We start from the raw sequence: 21,993 nt of genomic DNA, 5'->3' as shown, positions 1-21,993 counted from the left end.
CCAAGCACGGTACTACGTACTATAGGTTCTAATACCTCTCGTGTTTGGGGTTTTCATAAAAAAAATAATAAAATATGCAGTATGGCAATTGAGGTTTAACATTTTGTGAATGTTAAACATTTTGTGACATTAACATTCACAAAATGTTTGTGTTTAACATTTTGTGAATGTTAAACCTCAGTTGCCATTTTTTGGCCCAACTGCATAATTTTATAGGTTTTGTTGCAGTAGAATACCTTTATTACTGTCATGCTGGTCCTTGTTTTCTATATTTATTAATGATATTGATGAAGTTATATCAGGCTTAAATCTTTGGTCAGGCTTTGGTCCAATGTCTCCCCTCACGCACCATTGTAAAATTTCTCTTCTGGTCCATTGTCCTGTCAGACACACTTTTCTGTTTTGCAAATTTTTAGCTTGTTTTACTAGTCTTCCTGTGTAATTATCAGACTGACTTCTACCTATACTGACTTCTACTACATATGAACACTTTGACAAACTAATTGAATGTTTATATTTGATTGTTAACAGCCGATGGCCCTAGTTTTTCTTCTTTGTTTTTAGTGTTCACTGTGCATTTACTTGCTGCCAGAAACACTGCTCATGGCATCAACATCTGAAAAATTTTGATAAAGAATAGTGAGGATGATATTATTTTTGATCCCAACGATATATCTGGTAGCAGTGATGAAGCAATTGCTGATGACCTATCAGTCAAAGCAAGTGTGGCTTCATCTCATCCAAAACTTCTTCAGTGTTGAGGGTAGTGGATTTCATTTGTTCACTCACTGATTTTACACTACTATTTAACTAGCAGAAGAACTACATAAACTGAATATAAATCTTACAGGCACTGTTATGGGAAACAGGAAAGGTTTACCAGTAGAGAACAAGATGACAAATAAAATTGAAAAACAGTCATTGGTTTCAGAAAGGAGGCTACAGTTCAAGTGCAGGCATGGAAAGGCAAATAAGAACTGTACTTTTGCTTTCTACTTCCTATGATACCCAAACTGTGGTCATAACAGGAAAGGTAAAGGAAGGGGAAATCTTACAGATTGAATAGCCAATTGCTATTCGTGAATATACAAAAAATATGGGGGTGGTAGACAGAGCTGACCATTACTGTGCAATTTACTCATTCATTTGGAAATAGATGAAATTGAGGAGAAAGTTTTCTGGCTATTAGAAGTCTCAGTTATGAATGGCTCTTGATGAAAGTGGTTGGTGGTGGATCCATCCCAAAAAAACCTTTATTATAATCAGTTTTGAAAGCAGTTGCTTGTTCAGCTAGTAGGAGATGTCCGAAATAATAAAATCTTCTCTAGAAAAAGGCCATCACTTTCAGATGCCATGGAGAGAATGAAGGACACCCCTCATTTTGAGATGAAACAAGAAAATTCAAGTAAGAAGAAAGATTATGTAGTGTTAAGTATTATGAGATATGCCCCAAAAAACCAAGGATTGCATCCTTGTGAATGTTTCAAGAAATACCACAAATTAAAATCATATAAATAATTAGTATTTTAAATGTCTGAAATATTTTTTTAATGTTTTATCAATCACTTTTATTATAATAACTTATATGTAAACTCAAAAATAAATGTTTGAAGATCTCATATTTGGTATTAATTTTTTTCATTTTCATGGTAGACCTCAGGTTGATGTCTAAGTTTGCAGTGATAGGTTGGCAGGGTGGTTAGTGATCAAGGTATGCTACTGCAACAAGTTCTTGAAAAATTAGGCAGGTTGGCTGAGAAATGGTAGTTGAAGTACAGGTGACCCCCATCTTAACACTGATAATTCGTTCCGGAAAAACAGCGCTAAGTGAATCCGCTCTAAGCGAGCGATGCATTCCCATAAGGTAATATATGTATTTGTGAGTTGCAGTCGGTGCCATAGGATATTTCCTAATCAATAATAAACGGTAGTGAAAAGATGCACAAATGTCGGTCAAAATATTTAATATTCAAATATTTTTACATATAAAATATTCTTCATTACATACGTATATAATTATGTGGTAACTACTTATGTATCAAAATTAAACTTAAAATTCCAATTAAAATCATGTATTTAATTGATCTAAATTGATTTAATTTAATTGATGAATTTAATCATGAAAAATGTGTCGATTTTGGGTTGAACTTTGGCCCTCTTCCAAATAAGCTAAAAGGAGTATTAATTTTAAATCCCCCGCAGCGTTACCACCCAACAATAAAGTCAACTGAACCTTCGCTGCTTTGAAACCTGGCATGTTTTTTTCTTCTTTCAATATGAAACTTCTTTTAGGCATTCATTTCCAAAAATGTCCTGCTTCATCTATATTAAAAACTTATTGAGAAGTATAACACATAATACCCCTCTTCAATAATTTTAACAAGTTCTTTTTTGAAAGTTTCGGCTCCTTGATCTGCACTTGCAGCTTCTCCCTGAATTTTAAATCTATTCAACCAGCCCTTACTAGTTTTAAATGGTTCCACATCTTTTTTATTTTTAGGTGAGTTTTCTTCAGATCATCATATTGGCTAATCTCTGTCTCTCTCTTTTTTTTTTTTTTTTTTTTATAATATTTAACTTAACTGAATTCTGCATTGGATATTATTTTCAATAAAATTAGTTAAAAGTCTTTCCATTTCAATCCTAATAGCCGGCCTAGCCCTAGTTGCTTGCAGTGAAACAGCTATCTTTTCCGCTGCTAAAATTAATTCTTTATTTTTTTATAATTGTTCTTAAAGTTAAACTTGCAAGTCCTAAATTATGGCATACATCTTCTTATCTTTGACCGGAATCGATTCGGTTCAAAACGTCTAATTTAATTTTCAAATTCAGTCTTTTTCTTACATTTATAGTCTTTGTACTGTGCCCAGATGTTGTTGCTTTTTCATTCTTATCGGCCATTATTAACTCTTCGAAAATGTAACTGCGTTAGTTTCATTAATTATGATACAATGTTCAAGTAAACTGTCTGTTACGCACGATGTTTAATACTGTACTGAGTGATGACTAGACTTCAGATAAATGCATATAATGCAAGCAGTATACTTGATAATTTTTTTAAATATTGATCTCTGAACTATGTAACAAGTCACTGTACTGCAATTAAATTAGCGTGCGAGAAAATTTCACTGAGCGTGGGAAAATTTCTCAAGTTGGCGTGGGAAACGTTTTAATGCTGTTTTTGCTATTCATTTTCAAGCTATCGACTTCATCAAATGAAACTATTTCGTTAAATATGCCAAAAATGCAATCTATAAAAGAGCGTTATAGTGATCTGTGACAGCGTTACGGGTTACTGGTTATAATATAGGAACAGCGTTATAAGGAATCAATGTAAAGTGAACTGCGTTATAACGGGGGCCTGCTGTATAACATTGACTAAATCAAGGTATTGCATATGGCTAGCAGTGATCCCAGATTGAAGTACTAATTGTGTAGTACTACACTCAGGGTAAGAGAAAGTGAAAAAGACCTTGGGGTAATTGTGCAGTCAGGTATGGCGTTCTCTGATCAGTGTAGACAGGCTACTAGGACATTGGTTAGGCAATGGTTAGCATTAGTATTGGCATATGATGCAAGAAAGCAAACTTATACAACATCAGCCAAAAAAACCTTCCCATTTCAATGATACATTTGTTCCAAATGTTTGTCGACTTCTGCCTTGAATTTATTTAAGCTATCATCTTCCACAACAACAGATGGAAGTTTGTTCTAGCAATCAACTACCCGCTGGCTAAAGGCAATTAGTCCCCTATACAGACTACAGGCATCTAATACACGCAAAATTACTCTCCCAATGGCAACAATCTTGGCATGTGCAGGCCACAAATAAGCTGTATCAGATAAAGCCTGTAATCCAACACTGGCAGTCTAGTCTGTGCAGAGAGGAAGTTATTTTATCTCGCCCCCGCATACGACATAGTCATGTTACGCATGCATTTCTGCAGATGACTCTCCTATGTGTGAGAATTATGACCCCTTTTTAACTATTCGTCATATTTTAACTGAGTGACCACGTTTTAGACACGAACATGATGTATATTTTAGTCATCTGGCCGAGCCGTATACACTCAGCCAGATATTGTCTGAGAATGACCATGTGTCTGCTGTTTTTAGCTTCCTAAAATCAGTAAACCTTTTTACTTGCATTTAAAATATCTTCCTTGTTATTGATATTTATCTTTTACACTTTTTTACTTGTTTTTATATTTTGACTTAGTAACCTAATTCATTAGGCCACTGGAAGTTTTACTTTTTTATGACCAGGTTTTGGCACATTATAGCCTTAGTTGTTAATGCACTAATAAAACCCAACCAGCTAAAGGAAAATTTCTGCACATCTGTTCTACAACTGCCTTTTTTCAGTTTGAATCTATGCCCCCTCAGGTTTGTAATCTGAGCAAGAGGAAGAATCCCATCAGCATTGAGCCTGCTCAATCTATTCAAGGCCTTACACACCTCAATCAGATCACCTTGCATGTGCCTAGTCTCCAGAAGCAGCAATTTGCAGAACTTAAGCCTTTCTTCGTAAGAGTGCCCCTTTGAGATGAAACAAGAAAATTCAAGTAAGAATTTACTTGAATACTCACCAGTTTTGTTGCCCTTCTCTGTACTCGTTCTAGCAACTCTACATCCTTCCTAAAATGAGGCTTCCAGACCTGTATGCAGTACTCAAGGTGTGGCCTGACCATTGCCTTATACAAGGGGATAAATACCTTATCCCTGCTCGCTCGCAAAATTCCTGTATATCATTGACAAGACCCCATGACCTACTCTAGCAGCCTGTCTGCACTGCTCAGAAAACTTCATATCTGACTCCACAGTTACCCCCAAGTCTCTTTCATTCTCCACTACCCTGAGTGTAACTGATTGTACATTTCTTTGGGGTTACTGCTACCCATATGGAATAATATGCGTTTGTTAATGTTAAAATTTAATTTCTACTTCTCAGCCCACTGCCCAACTTTTCCAGATCCTGTTAGCATTAGCATTAGTAGAGGCATTTGATGCAAGAAAGCAAGCTTATGCAGCATCAGCCAAAAAAAAAAAAAAAACCACTTCCACTTCACCCCTCTGTTCGTTCAAAATACCTGTCCAGCTGAGCCTTAAACTTATTTAGGCTATCAACCTCCACTACAAGGGATGGAAGTCTGTTCCACCTACCAACCATCCGCTGGCTGAAGGCAAATTTCCGCACGTCTATCCTACATCTGTCTGTCCTCAATTTGATTTATGCCCTCTCAGGTGATTATTCTGAGCTAGAGGAAGAATCCCATCAGCATGGAGCATGCTCAAACCATTCAAGGCTTTATACACCTCTATCAGATCACCTCGCTGGTGCCTAGGTATGACAGTATGCTGTTGCAACAGCATACTGTCATTACTGTTATTAACAACCTTGCCAACCTTTGTGTCATCTGCAAACTTTGACATTAAGCTTGATATACCGTCATCGATATCATTGATAAATATACAAAACAACAATGGGCCCAACATCGAACACTGAGGGACAACGCTAATAACATTAGTCCACGTAAAGCAGTATCCATTGTAGCAACTTGCCCTTAATGCCATACTGCTCCAATTTATACAGTAGTCTTCCGTGTGCAACAGTATCAAAAGCTTTTCCGAAATCCAAATACAGGAACTCCCCGACTTACAAATGCTACACAAGTTGGATTTTACATGTCGGAATTTCCCCCATGCTTGTGCAGCACTCATAACTGTGGTCGCTGAATTGATTGAATCAAAAAAGAAATTGTTCGATGAACATGTAAATAGAATTTTTTATTGTATTTATTCAATTTTTTATCTCATGCGCAGGAAAAATTACAAAAGCGTGCAATTTAAAAAAAATTATAAAATTACAAAAAAAAAAGAGGAGACAGGCATAACGTTAGTAAGTTTTACGTCTCGAGCATCTTTGCCAGAATGGACATCTGCAGCTGATAAGTACGCCACTATGGAGGTTGAGGGCTGTAGAGATTTAGAAGGGGTCGGCCATTCAACGTTAGGAAAAAACATTAATGGATGACTGGATGGTGGCTTTTTTCTTTTCATCGTAGATTTCTTTGTAACAAGCAAGCAAGCGTATTATTTATCCCTCTGTTAACTTTTAAGAATCGTTCGTTTCCAGGTTCCATCTTCTCAAACCTCGCCATTGCCGATGCAATTTCACGAAATACCATTGCCATCTCTCTGGTGATGTAGTGTCTTGACTCCTCATTTGGTTCCTCTTGAGCTTCGTCAGCATTTTCTTCTTTCACTATCGCTGCTCGCAAGCCAATAATTCTTTGTTAGATAATTTCTTCTCTTCTTCCTCTGTTAACTCCTCCACGTCTTTGGCATAAACTTCCAACTGAAGTAGCTCTGCAACCTTTACAGTCTTATCGCTAACCTTGTCATACGATTCATCTTTTTCAAATCGTTCGAAGACTTTTACGTGCCATGGGCATATTTTCCTCCACGCGCCAATGAAATAACTTTTAGTAATTTCTGCCCAGACCTTATTAATGTTTAAGATGGCATGGTAAATATTGTAAGATTTCCAAAAATCTCTTAACATAAAATTTTTCTCATCATCTATATGCAGACAATGCCTGAGCAAATGTGCATAAATAGTATGCTTTTATATTTGAAATAACAACCTGATTCATAGGTTGGATGAGTGAAGTTTTGTTTGGTGGTAGAAATATGACTCTCTCATTCAAAATGAAATCATGATGATGCTTAGGATGTCCAGGAGCATTATCTAATAGAAGCAAAATCTTAAAAGGAACTTTGTTGTCTTTACAATATTTTTCAACTTGGGAATGAAGCAGAATTTAAACCAATCCTCAAAGAGAGAGAGAGATATTGTTATCCGTGCTCTCTGGGTCGATTAGAAATGCAAGGGTAGGGTGGCTTTATTGATGCCCTTAAATGCACAAGGATTTCCAGAATGGTACACAAGCAGTGGTTTTAATCTGTAATCTCCGGCTGCATTGGCCCCAAGCAAGAACATGGCCCTATCTTTTGATGCCTTAAAATCTGACATTGTATTTTCCTCTTTGGCAATGTATGTTTGATCCAGCATTTTTTCCCAGTACAGAGCAGTCTCGTCAACATTAAAAATTCACTGCTCTGAATAGCCGCCTTCATCAATAATTTTTTCCTAGCACATCACAAAATTTCTCTGCAGCTGCAGAATTGGCACTAGCAACTTCACTGCATACTTTAACGTGGAAACCAGCACGATGCTTGAACCTATTAAACCACCCGTTGCTTGCCATAAACTTGGGTTGGGGTTCGCTGTACTTATCCTTAATATATTTATAAATACTTGTTGCTTTTGCTTGAATGGTCATTAGACTCAGGGGCACTCGCTTCTGAATCTGATTTTCCATCCATATTACCAGCTGTTCCATCTTCAGTATAGCATCTGAACGCTGTTTTGTGATCACTGTTGATCTTAAGTGCATTGATCCTTTGACATGTTCTTTTATACGCGCACTGTCCTTTAAAATAATATTCACTGTTGAAATAGCGAGACCTAATTCCCTTGCAATAGATGACAAACTTTGTCCTGCTTCATGCTTCTTAATCATTTTCATCTTCATTTCTAAATTAATTTTGTTTTGTTTCCTTGCACTGCCAGCACTTGCACTTTCAGTTGGTCTCTTTCCCTTCACAATTGTAATAATTTGTTTCTTGTATGAGTGAAGATTTCAGTGAAGGGGAATGCATTTCACCCTAATAACATAAAAACCCACACAATTGCAGTTATTGGTATTATCGCAAATGCAATAAGATCGAGTTTGCTACCCGTTTATAATAGATTGCGCTAACAGAAAAGCCCAATAAACTGGAAAGTGCAAATTGTTTTATAGCCGTGACCTCCAGAAACGTGCTTTAGAAAAATATTACAAAGGCAGTTCAAAACTGATTCTTAGAACGGAACATATGATAACGATGAAAGGGGTTTAATTTACATTATAAATATGACCTTTTAGAGAGATAAATAGCGAAATTTTCAACTTCGAAGGACTTGGAACAAATTACAAAAACAAAAGAAAGAAAGAAATGTGTTATTGAGTTCACATTATGATATTTTCACGATACCTCCATATACTGTATTCCTATGGGATGCAAAATACATATCCACGATTTTTTTTTACGTTTGCACTGGCCGGCAAAAACTTGCGTAAAGTCGAATTTCCGTAAGTTGGGGAGTTCCTGTATATGATATCAAAATTATTTTTTGCTTCCAGTTCCTTTGTGACCACATCTTAGTATCCAATAAAATTGGTCAGACAAGACTTCCCCTTAAATTAGGCCATATTTTGAGTACTGCATTTAGGTTTGGAGGCCTCACTTTAGGAAGGATGTACAGGCTCCTGGAATGGGTGCAGAGAAGGTCAGTGAGTTTGTTGAAGGAAACAAAAGAGTGGTCTTACCAAGAAAGACTTCATTCCTGCAAATTGCATCATCTGGAGACTAGGCACTTGGAAGGTGTTTTTAAGGCCTTGAATGGATTGAGTAAGCTCAGTGGTGAAGTTGGAACAAACTTCTCTCTGTTACTATGGAAGTGAGTATGAATAAATTCAATCAGGAACTAGACACACTATTGTCAAAAACTGGACACACTATTGGAGGGGCTGGACAGGTGATGGAGGGAGGGTGTTTTTTTTTTTTTTATTTCTGATGCTTTATAAGCTGTTTTTCTTGAATCATTTGCTACAACTGGTATTAATATGCAATGGTTGTTTAGAGTTCTAGACGAAATCACACATCTCTTTTGAATATCGTCCCTCTTCTTATGTCTTGTCATAAACACCTTACAGACTGCTTCTCTTGCATCCAGTAAAGCCCTTGTGGGTAGCACAGTTGTAGGATCGCTATCCTCCCCACACAGAGTGGAAAAGGCCCGAGTTTGAATACCGTTGATGACAGGAGGAATTTTTACAGGTCTTTTTCACAATGTGGCTGAGTTAGTCAGTCTCAGGCAAGGGTAGCATGGTTTTTCCCTCCTGGAAACTCAGGTTTTATATCCAGCAAACAGAAAATCAACCTCAGAACACATACAATTTATGGACAATATACACTGAGCAACATGCGTGCTCAACCCATTCAAGGCCAATGCTCCTTAAACTAAAACAACAACAGCATTCAGAAAACTTAGGTTTATTTTTCCCTCCCTGTATTACTTTTCCTTTAAACATCTATTGAATTGTAGTTCCCACATTCAAGGTGGCACATCAAGGGTGGTAGTGCTCCTCAATGGCTTGAAGTAGGATGGCCATGAATAAGCAGCCAGCAAAGTTATAGTTGTGGATCATATGTTTTAACTATATAGTTAAAAAGTTTAGTGTAATATATAAAACTCATGCTCTTTTATAGGTGGTTTTGATAGAAAGATTTTTGGCCATAGTAACCAAACCAACAATTCATCTTATATATAAATCTATATTAAACCTTAGTATAAATCTGATGTCATATAGTGGTCAGATATATATTAAAGATTGATTTCTCAATATTTGGGGTGGGGGGGATAACTCATGGTACACAATTTATGAATCACATTTTTATTTTATAACATAGGTTCAGTTAATTCCCTTTGTACTTATGTCTGTAAATTCCCTTTGTATTAAAATTTCTGTTGAAGGTGGAAAAGAAGATTCTCTGGAACCAACTTTTGGAACAGTCTTCTGATGCTACTGGAATTGAAGCATTGAGTAAGTATGTTATTGAAATTCCTTTTATTCATATTTGTTAGTATATAGGGTGGGCCATATGTCAGTTTACCTTTAAATGGTTTGTACAATATAAATCCTAACTTCATGCCCATTTACTTTATTAATATTGTATTTATATGAAGCTATTTTTGACATTTAGATGAATTGCTCAAACTGATTGTAGCGATTTATTCTTGGTAAGTTGCTCCTATTTGTAGTAGATTGACATGTACCCCATCCTCTATAAAGGAATCTCTAATTAGAATGAAATAATTTATCACATAATTATGATCTAATGCAGGATATCAATTTTATAATACATTATGGTCAGTTTTATAATACATATGGTATCAATTTTATAATACATTATAATTTTATAATACTGTGGCAGTTTTATTATCCTGGTATTGAGCAGGACTTTCATTCTAGATCAGTAATGAGTTGATCATTGTCTTTCAACTGATGAGAAGTTGGGGCACACATTGAAAACCAGCTTGATTAAAGTATTTTTAACACAATATTTATATACAATATTAATAACCTGGCATGACAGACGTGCTCCAATTATGTGTACAACCCTGTTTTGACAGTTCACAATTTTTTCATAAAAAAATATGGAGTTAACCCTTTGCAGAGTATGTATATAAATTTTAGTTTTATGCATGTGGGCTCTGGGAAGTACACATATTTAAGTTTTCCAAGATCATTTCATATACAATTCAAATAATGCATCTAGTAGTAGTAACAGCATGTGATGTAAGAAAGCAACTGTATGAGCTTATGCAGCATCAACCAAAAAAAAAAAAAGATCACACCATTCCCTCCAAATGCCTGTCCAGTTCTTCCTTAAATTTATTTAACCTGTCACCTTCCACAACGACAGATGGAAGTTTGTTCCAGCAATTAACCACCTTCTGGCTAAAGGCAAATTTCCGCACATCTATTCTACATCTGTCTTTTCTTAATTTGAATTTATGCCCCCTTAGGTTCGTAATCTGAACAAGTAGAAGGATCCCATCAGAATTCAGCGTGCTCAACCCATTCAAGGCCTTATACATCTCAATCAGATCATGTGCAGGTGTCTAGTCTCCAGCCACTGCAATTTGCAGAACTTAAGTCTCTCTTGGTAAGAGGATCCCTTCATTCCCCTCACCAATCTTGTTGCCCTTCTCTGTATACACTCAAGCAAATCTACATCCTTCCTAAAATGAGGCCTCCAGACCTGTACACAGTACTCAAGGCACGGCCTGACCATTGCCTTATACAGAGGGACAATCACCTCCTTCTCCCTGCTAGCAAAATTCCTATATATCATTGACAAAACCCCATGACCTGCCCTGGCAGCCTGTCTGCATTGTTCAGAAAACTTCATATCTGACTGCACAATTACCCCCAGGTCTTTTTCATTTTCTACCACCTTAAGTGTAGTACCAAACAGTTGGTACGTTACTTCTACCCATATGCAGTACTTTGCATTTATGAAGGTTAAACTTCAGTTGCCATTTCTTAGCCCATCTGCCCAAATTATCTAGATCCTGTTGCAGTAGCAAACTGCCATTACTGTCATTAACAACCCTGCCAACCTTTGTAACATCTTCAAACTTCGACACTAAGCCTGATATACCTTCATCAATATCATTTATAAATATACAAAACAACAGTGGACCCAAAACTGAACCCTGTGGGACTCCACTAATAACATTAGTCCATGAAGAGCAGTACCCATTAATTACCACCCTCTGTCTTCTCCCACTCAACCATCCTTTTATCCATTGTAGCAACTTACCCTTAATACCATTCTGCTCCAATTTGTACAATAGTCTTCCATGCACAACAGTGTCAAAAGCTTTCCTGAAATCCAAATATATGATATCAAAATTATTTTTTTATTAATGTTCAGGTTGTTTTAATATTAATGTTCAGGTTGTTTTAATATTAATGTTCAGGTTGTTTTAATATTAATGTTCAGGTTGTTTTAATCTTATAGAATATGCTGCTGTCTCCTATTTATTTTTCAGATACTAAATAGACTAAAACTAAATAGTAGACAGTTTTAATAGATGCCAGCATAAAAATAGCTCTGAATAGTTATACCTGACATGAGGAATCAAAGGATCACGCCTATTGTGTATAGTGTCTAGTTTGGATTTAAAATTGCCAAAAGTCTCCATAATTCAACTCTAGAAATTGAATTGAAGAATAAATAAATAGATGTAGAGGATATTACTGCATTAAAAAATTATGGTTGCTTTTTTTTTTTTTTTTTTTTAATTAGATATTTTCAATGTTTTTCAGAATTAAAAAAAAAATTATAATGCAAAAATCCAATATATAATGATATTGGATTTTTGGCAGTAATTTCACTGTAATCTGGGCATTCAGGTCAAAATAAGAACAGATTAATATTTAAAGCATTTAGATACAAGTTTGACATTTTTATAATATTTCGAAAATTCTGAGGTTGCAAGGTTTCCGGCAGAAAGCTAGCTTTGAGCCTCCACATGTTCAGCAATGAAAGAGTTAAACAGTAAATTAGCATGTAAATAGTATAATAAATATATGGAAATATAAATTCAGGTCTCTAAATAAGATCTTCATCTTCTTGTATCCACCATCCCCTGTCATTTCATATATATTTGTCATAGACTTCCTCAATCTCCTCTCTTCCTCTTCCCTTTAACGTTTCCCTCCATCACATCCTTCATCAGTTCCTAACTTTGCAAGTTGTGTCCAATCCAGTTTCTCTTCCACTTGATTATTTCAAACATCTGTTACCCACCCCTCTCAAAACCTTAGTTTTCACTTTATCAATTCATCTTATCTTTTACATCCTTCTCCATAGCCACATATCAAAATTTTCTCTCTAATATTTTCTATTCTCAGTGTCCATGTTTCAGTTCTATAAATTACCACACATCATGCCAATCTTTTCTTTAAACCAATTCCTAATCTTTTGCATAACGTTCTTTGCTTCTCATACGCAAGGTAGGCTCAGCTGCTATGAGCCACCAACCTCAACAACAACAAAAGCTTTTTTTACCCATTGCTATTTGCTTCTTCCTCCATTGAGGCTTCTCATATAGCTATATTTGCTCAATTACCCTTTTTCGCAATAGTATGCTACATTAATGACTAACATTATAAATATAAACAAAAGATATTTATTAATAGTTAAGGCAAAGTAAAGTAATATTTGACAGGTGTTCTCAAAATATTCCAAAATGAGCATTTGTAATCTTTATACAACAGTTTTGATAAACACGACAATTATGGCTGAAATGTTATCAGAAGCCCTCAATTTGCTTCAATTTATCATTTTAAATGGAAAACAAAATGAAAAGTTCACCAGGTGCAAACTAATATTTAGTTCAACTGCCTCTGGCCCTGATGACAGCAGCACACTGTAGAGGTATTGACAAGGTCAATTTCTGAAGATAATCAACTGATAGTTCATGGTTCCAAACACAGATTATGGCTTCCTGAAGTTCACGAAGAGTCTTTGGTTTCCTTCTGGCAACTGCAGATTCCACACGATGCCAACAGTTGTAATGGACATTTCTTCCAACCATTTTTTCATCTCTTAACAAATGTAAAAACATTACTGTCGAACCTCTAATGCAGAAATGAAACTAAAATAGCTACAGAAGTGCCTACTTACACTTTTTGCCCAATGACAAGGAGCAGAGTCCTGAAAGATGCAGTTCCTTGTCAGGTTGAAATGGTCTCTAATGGTTGGCAGCAATTTACCTTCCAATATAGCCTGATAAATTCTTCCTTAAATGCATTGGCATTTAAGAAACCTTTTACAAACTGCAGATGATTTACTCCGAGATATGAAATGCACCACCATATCATTTGGATGGTAGGGATTTCACTGTAAACACCATACAGTCTGGATGGTATTCTTGACCACGTCATTTGTCTCCCATCAGAGCCATGCAGGTTGAATTTCTTCTCATCCGAGAAAATGACTGACTTCCACTGCTCGGGGGTCATTTTTGACATGCTCCTTACACCAAATTAATCGGCCTTTTTCATTTTTTATGTGAGGAGGGGCTTCTTAGGATGACGGGCTACAAGTCCATTTTTGAAGAGGCGTCTTCTGACTGTTACTGCACTTACTACCACTCTGTATGTTCTTCTCATTCTCTTTTCAGCTCAGACAAAGAAGCTTTATGGTTTCTAAGGCATAAGCGCTTCAAAACGCAGTCCTGTTTTGGTGTAGAGGCTCGTTTGTGTCCAGTTCCTTTTTTGCTATCAGCGAAACCAGTATTCTTGAGTTTGGAAAGAAATCTACTCACTGTCGACTGATTACAAGACACTCATATAAGCAATATGACAGGAAGAACATCCTTCCTCATATAAAGTAACAATAGCACTCTTTCTTCGTGGCATCAACTGCATGTAACTCGCCATCCTGACACAAGCAAGGAATGACTGCAACTCTTGCAGAGAGTTCTTATATAGCTGAAAGTAACAGCTGATGCAATATTACGTGATCACCTACGCATGTCAATCTTATCTAATGCAATCTATAAAAATATTGCCATATACTTACATTATTTGGACAACGATTACAATTTTAAGGGGTGATGCACTTTCTTTGAACACCAGTGTATATTAGATAAAGTCAGAGACGAACAACACCCCCTGTCTCACACCTCTATACTTTGTGTCATCATCCTATCCTTTCCAGTATATTCAATAATTTAACCCAGTCTATCCAATCAAAAGCTTTCTCCAAATTGTAAAACATATATCTTTGTTCACTTCCAGATGTTCTGTCAACATTCTCATCATGCCTATTGCATCTATAGATGAGTGGTCAAATATGAGAGTAAATCTGTGTGCACATTTGATTTGGCCATAGTTTGAGTGACTGCTAAATATAACAATTTTCTTATACTCTCTCTCATGAGATGGTATTATTACTACTAGAAATATAATTTTTTACTTGAAGGTGCTCAGGTTCAAACCTGTTCCTTGAAAAATTATAGTGTGATGTAAATAATGTTTAATAGTGTTTTCCATCTAACTTTTGGCACTTTCCAGCTGTCTTTTCTTTTTTTTTTTCCTTGCATCTGCTACTTTTCTTGAATATTTTTTTTTTTCTTTTCCTTATTGTTTTTATCTCAATATCTAAAATTTTCCCCATTTCAATCTTTTTATCTTTTTAAGTGGTGCCTTTGGTTCTTTTGTTTAGCAAATTATCAATTATTTTAAAACATTCTTTAACTTAATGTAAAAACAATTTTGTCAACTTCTTGATATTTGTTTTCGATATCTTTCCCAAGATTTTTCTTTTTATCCCTTACACACATATATTAAGTAATCTTGCACTTTTTTTTATATTCCTGTAAGGATTACTTTGTTTGCTCAATTTCTTATTTTATTTATTTATTTTATTTTTTTTTTATCTTTTCTCAAACTGCTTCCGACTTAGGCTCACCATTGACATTCTGAATTTTTTGTCGTTTTACAGAACTCTTCCACACATGCCTTTTTTTTTTTTTTCTTCCATTCCTCTAGAATTGTGTTAGCATCAGAAATGTTATTTAACATTTGGGCAAGAAAGTTTCTATATTTAAAGGTTGTTGGCAAAGCTAAGAAATTTTCAGTTTTTGTTGCAATTTAACACTCTTATACCTTTTTTTTTTTTTTTTTTTTGCCAGTAATCATTTTTACTTTGCTCAGTACAAAGTGGTCTCTTTCAGTTCCAATCTTTTATGTTACACATAAGTATTTAAGATCCTTTCCTTTTCTATATTTGATATAGTCAATTTTGCTCCTTATTTTTTTATGTTCTCTCCATTTAAACTTTTTGTGAAATACTGTTTAAAGTTAAGAATGTATTAGCATTAGTAGAGGCATATGATGCAAGAAAGCAAGCTTATACAGCATCAGCCAAAAAAAAAAAACTTTTCCCATTTCACCCATCCATTTGCTCGAAAAGTTTGTCCAGTTCTTCCATGAATTTATTTAAGCTATTAACTTCCGCAATGACAGATGGAAGTTTGTTCCAGCAACCAACCACCCGCTGGTTAAAGGCAAATTTCTGCACATCTATTCGACAACTGTCTTTCCTCGATTTGAATTTATGCCCCCTCTGGTGCATAATCTGAGTTAGAGGAAGAATCCCATGAGCATTGAGCTTGTTCAAGCCATTCAAAGCCTTATACATCTCAATCAGATCACCTGGTAGGTGCCTAGTCTCCAGATGCTTCAGGTTGCAGAACTTAAGCCTTTATTGGTAAGATCAACCCTTTGTTCCATTCACCAATCTCATTGCTATTCTCTGTACTCGTTCCAGCAGCTCTACATCGTTACTAAAATGAGGCCTCCAGACCTATATGCCTTATACAAATGGATAATCACCTCCTTATCCCTGCTAGCAAAATTCCTGTATATCTTAAGTTATAGGATTTAGTAAATGAGTTTTCAGTAAGCTTATTTTTGGCTTCATATTTTTTTCTGACACTAAAACAATCAGTGCTGGAGATAGTTAAATCTTCATCATGATTGCAAACAAATTTTATCCAGGGCAAGTACCTGATTACTTTCCTAGGAATTTATTATCTTAGGTTCTGGTTTGTAATTTTTATCATGTGAGAATTTTGGTTTATGTGTGTGTACATTAATAAGATATATTTTTTTTTTTTTTTAGTTTCAAAGTTTTCAGTTGTTTAGATTTTGATTTCCAAAGAATTTACTTTTCTTTTCCATCATTAAAAAATTTTAGTAATAAGCCAAGCTGTATTTATTCTCCCAATTAGAATTCCTTCTCCAAATAATTTGGCATTGAATTTAGAGAATGACTTATTAGTTTACGTGAAAAGGGGATTGTCTTTCAAAGGTGTTTCATTCAATTCTGTCTATGATGTTAATTCCTTATGTTTTTTTTTTTTTTTTTTTTTTTTTTTTATCAAATCACCACTATTATTAGATCCATTTTATTTAATATTGATAGTGAATCCATCAAATTTAGATTAATATTGAGTGTTGTTTTAGTAAGTATCATAGTTATCATTTATATAGATATTACTATAATAAGTCATTTGACCTGATTGACAAGAACTCGCTTCTTCAGACTTTGCAGGTAGCAAATAAAATTTCTTATGTACTTCAAAATCCTTCAGATTCTTCTCAAATTGGGTGGATCTGAAATCTTTCAATTCTTATGATATTATCTAAGATAATGAAAATAGTCTTCAGTAAGGTTGGTATCTGATGCTGAGACCCTACCATCAAATTATGCCACAGTGTTTTTTCTAAAGTTCCAGTATCAGTAGAATTAATGGATTCTCATGAAGGATTCATCTTATTGATGGTCCTGGCAATATTTTATTTGGTAATTCTCTAACCATGTTTAAGCTTAATGCAGACTACATTTGAAGGAGTACTGGTGAATATTTCGTGATATTGACTTAATTCCACTGCATTTAAGACAGGTTTATTGCTTACAATGCTGTAAGCAATAGTCACTCAGATAGTCACTTTTTTTCTTTTAGCATCCACAAATAATTAGTTTCTCTAGGTGGAAGATGTTTTTTTTTTTTTTTTTAATTAAGTTAATATTCCAACTCTGTAACTGAAATCTACTAAAAAAAATTTCCTGTTACTCCCAAATAAAAGCATTAATAATATCTACACTCTTTAAACAAATCATTCTGTATCACATTAATCACAACTTATCTGACGTGAACAGCTCTGAATAAATTGAAATTAAACCTCAAAATCAACAATATGAAATGTTCCAAAATAGCAGCATGACACACCCACCTTTTTATTTACAAACTGAAGATCAAACAGTTGATCAAAGCATCACCTTAGGTTCCTCCATTAATTTGAAATAGTGCATTGTTGTGTTTGCACACATCATTGATATAGCAACTATCTAATTATATTTGACCATGTGAAAGAAATTTTCATTGACTACAGCATTTTACTGTATATCTTACAGCACTTTGTATATGTGTATTTAGGATGTTCATAACTTGTAAAATGAATCTGTAGTTTATCATTACTTGGATTTTTTGATTTCTGTTGTTATGATATTCTGGTGAATCACCAGATCATTAACTATAATAATTACCAGTGGTGATAATGAATTAATCATTTATAATTAATTTAATATATAGGATGAAAGTTAATTAAGGAAAGAAATTTAAAAGCTTTTAATTTTTTTTTAGTTAATTATTAATAGTAATGTCCAGTACCATCATAACATGAGTACTGGACATCAGCAACTATGTTCGTTTAGAAATCTCCAGCAAAATTTTCCAATGAGACCAGTATATTGTGCATAATATAGAAGATCAGTGTTATTAAGGCTATTTTTCTTGTCAACATTATTTATGTGAAACATCCTTGGGGGCATCTCAACCAAGTAAATCTGATCAGTCACAAAATGCGATGTGGAAGTGATGTCGTCTGTCGCTTTCACCAGAGACATATTATTGTAACTTGTATTTTGCTAACCTCTTCCAAGCCAATGATGTTTCACATAAAACAATCTACCTCATGTGCTCGGCACAGCACACGTGCCGTGTTTTTTTTTTTTTTCCCCCCCCTAAGTATTAATTTCGTGCAGTAATAGCTAGATAAAATGTAAAATAGATAGTTGCATCAAAAATTTTGAATTATTTGAGGACTTTATATAAATATCTGGTAATCCAGCACTGCCGTGATTCTGTGGATGCTGGATTACGGGGCTTCTGCTCTATTTGCACTGTCCATAATTTATTAGTGATGAGCTATATTTTGGGTATATCTTGTCACCGAGTTTTTTGGGTCTTTGCATTGCTGGCCTGTCTGCAATGTGAGATTCCAAGAAGGATTGAAACCTGTGTCTGGATAGTAGCATATACTTTATAGATGACTCATCAACCAGTGCAATACCACCACTTTGCTTATTTGGAGGCTTGAAGTGGTGAAACCCATGTTTAGCCTCTAGAGCAAAGTTTCATCCCCCCCACCATACTTCTCCTTCAACCCATGCACAGTACTAAGTGCTATAGATTTTGATACCTTTCATGTTTGGGGTTTTCATAAAAAAAAAAAAAAAAAAAAGCAGCAATATACTTCTCCATTAGAGCAGTGCCTTTTATCTAGATTAATGCAAAATTGGGGGTGGGGGATTGCATATGTGTATGGTTTACTTTATATACCATTTAGCTTTTTTGGTGGGGGCGGAATAAAAGGCAAAACAATTATAATATAAAATGATGCACTTAAATTTTATTCTTTATCTCATTCTCTATCAGATGAAATAAAGTAACAGCAGCCTTTATCAGATGAAATAATGCTGATATGTAACTGAAGATCAAACAGTTGATGAGAGTGTCACCTTAGGTTCCTCCATTAATTTGAAACAGTGTATTGCTTCAAAAAAAAAAAATAAATAAATAATAATTATTTCCTACCCACCTTCCAAGCTCTATAGAAAATTAAGAAAAGTAATTCACTTTGCATTATTGCAATTGCAAGTACCAAATTATCTTTGATACATAAAATACAAAGTGCAGACTGCTTTCCATTGTAATAATTAGATATCTTTATAATACAGTAGTTATATTAGTTTATTTGAATATTTGAACTAATTTTAATTTATTAGATCTTTTAAGTGATAAGTAGGAATTTCATCTGTTTTTATGTAAGATTCTTATTCTATAATATTTACAGAAAAATATTTGATTACATATTTATACTCAAATTAAATTCCAGAAAGGAGGACAGTAAAGCTGAGGGAGCTGAACAGCCATCTTTCCACACTTATTTCTTCATCAGATCATCTCTCAAATGAGTTACAGCGGCCACTTTTAAATAATGCTTTGAATGTCCACTATTCACATCACAGGTACAGTTTGCATTCTGGCTCTTGTACTATCAGTAATTTAAATAGCTCTTTATAAAGCAATATAATATAGACCTGCTCACAGCCTTTATATAGATAGACCTTCTAGTGCAGACCTGGGCAAACTTTTTGGCTGAAGAGCCACATTAGGAATTCAGAAAGAAGGCGGGCCGCACGTAAAATACTATTTTTAGATATATATTATTTGTTATCATGAAGAAATATAACAAAAATTATTCTCTAACAACCAAGAATTTAATGAGATGAATGGAACTGTTTTACATCTTTTAACATTTTTTTAATGTCGGGTGTTAATTTTGTAGTTGAGATTCTTAAAACTGCTTGTAAATGTTCATCGGTGATGCTTGATCGTAAAGAATTTTTATTTAGATTCATGATGGAAAATGTTTGTTCACATATGTAGGTTGATCAAAAAATAACCAACATTTTTCGGGCAAAATCTTTAAGTTTGTTGAATTTGTCCGAATTAAGAGTACTGTAAAATTTACAGATTTCCTCACGATGGTGCAATTCCCTTAAATCGGTATCACACTGCAGATTCATAATCTGAAGTTGTAGTTCACTCGGTGCACTATCAATTTCTATTGAAAATGGGTCGCGCACTATTGTCGAACTTGTCTCAATTTTTCGGAAGTCTCCAAATCTTCGTGAAAAGTCGTCATTCAGTGCGTTGATAATTTCACAATATTTTTCAAATTTATTTTCTGGAATGAAAACCTTGTTAATCAAATGTCGAAGGAACAACTGGAGTTTTAATTGAAATCCATTCAAACTTTTTACCATATCATGGGCGTATAAATTTTTCCCTTGTAACACGGTGTTGAAAGTAAGCGTGTCACGATATCCAGGGTAAACGCAAAATCACAAATCAAGTTATTATCAGTTAATTCGGGAAAGTCCATAATATTTTTCAGTTTTAAAAATGGAATGATGTCATCTTTAAGATCCCATACTCGCTGAAGAACTTTTCCTAAGCTAAGCCATCGAATTTGGCTATGATAAGGAATATCTGTGTGCTCGGATTCAATATCTTGAAGAAAATTAACGAATTGTCTGTATTTCAGGCCCCGCGATCATATTAAATTTACTAGTTTAATAATACAAGATGTGACATGTTCAACTTTTAACACATGTTTACATAATACTTGTTGATGTATAATACAATGAATTGTAATTAAATTATAATCAGGATAATTTTCACAAATTTTATCCTGAATTTTCTTTAACACTCCAACATTTTTACCTGTCAAACTTGGTGCTCCGTCAGTTGTTACGCTTACCATTTTGTTCCATTGTAAATTATATCTTGTTAAGCATTTTTCAACTTTTTCGAATATATCAGCTCCCATTGTTTGGTCTCTTTAAGAGATTCCATTGAAAGAAGCTCTTCAATAATTTCAAAATTAGAGGTACATCCACGTATGAAAATTAATAACTGCGCAGTATTCTTTTGGTTGTTACTTTCGTCGAGAGCTATTGAGTACCATGTTATGGATTCTAATACTGATGATAATTGCTCATTCAAATTTGTATCGATACATTTAATTCTTCTTACAATGGTTCGCCGAGATAAACTCAAATTTGTGTTTAATGTCAGGACATATAATTCCACAAGCTTCAGTCATACGTTCTTTAATATAGTCTCCATCAGAAAAAGGCTCGTTGCTTTTTGCAGTTATATGAGAAATAACAAAACTTGCCTCTACAGTAGCTTCTTGTTCCTCAGTTAGCTGCGTAAACATATTTTGTTGTCTAGATAAATTTTGAATCAATCCATCAGCAGTTTTCTTTCTCGCTTCCGGAGTTAAATTGGCACCATATTCGGAATGTTTAGTAGTGAAATGTCTTTTAATATTGTACTCTTTCAACACTGAGACACTCTCCCGGCAGATGAGACAAATAGTCTCGTTATTTATGTTAGCAAAAAAATATTTTGTGTTCCACTCTTCATTGAAGACGCGATGCTCTTGTTGAATTTTTCATTTTTTATTCATTTTTAAAAGGGCGTAAATATTATTTTTATCGCTACCGGCACAAAGATAATAACCAAAGATAACTAACTGCGGGATAACCATCAGAGAAAAGAGATTGGAACTGTGGCCAGTCAGCAGTCCTATCCTATTACTCCGCCACTGCAGCAAAGCTGTTGTCATCATCACCGGTTGTCTGTTACCGTAGTTTCATGCGGTTAGTTTATAATCGCAAATTGTACCGTTATAAAAGTGCCCGTTGGCTCTCTCCGGTTCACGCACAATTTCAAATTCTATCTCAATTTGAACAATACAGAGACGATAAAACAATTTACAAGTCGAAAAATTCTATAATGTATTACATATACAAATTTATTTTTCAAAAAGGTGTCGGAAAAGGCATAAAATAAGTAAATTTTTTTCGAAAATACAATTA

General features: G+C 34.6%; 1 protein-coding gene across 1 annotated transcript in view; it reads left to right on the top strand.

Moving 5' to 3' along the window:
* The window catches only part of LOC150083143 (uncharacterized), a 90,538-nt gene that overhangs the window by 26,769 nt on the left and 41,776 nt on the right, over positions 1–21,993 (top strand). Inside the window, exons 3-4 of the mRNA XM_090377070.1 lie at positions 9,644–9,713; positions 19,437–19,569. Coding sequence (XP_090233196.1) covers positions 9,644–9,713; positions 19,437–19,569 — 203 coding nt within the window. The remainder of the gene's footprint in view (positions 1–9,643; positions 9,714–19,436; positions 19,570–21,993) is intronic.

This window comes from Mastigoproctus giganteus, chromosome 7 (assembly GCF_048544385.1).
Source record: "Mastigoproctus giganteus isolate SK-2022 chromosome 7, ASM4854438v1, whole genome shotgun sequence".
Classification (NCBI taxonomy): Eukaryota; Metazoa; Arthropoda; class Arachnida; order Uropygi; family Thelyphonidae; genus Mastigoproctus; species Mastigoproctus giganteus.
Note: the sequence above shows the minus strand (reverse complement) of the source record. Positions and strands in the feature narration are given on the sequence as shown.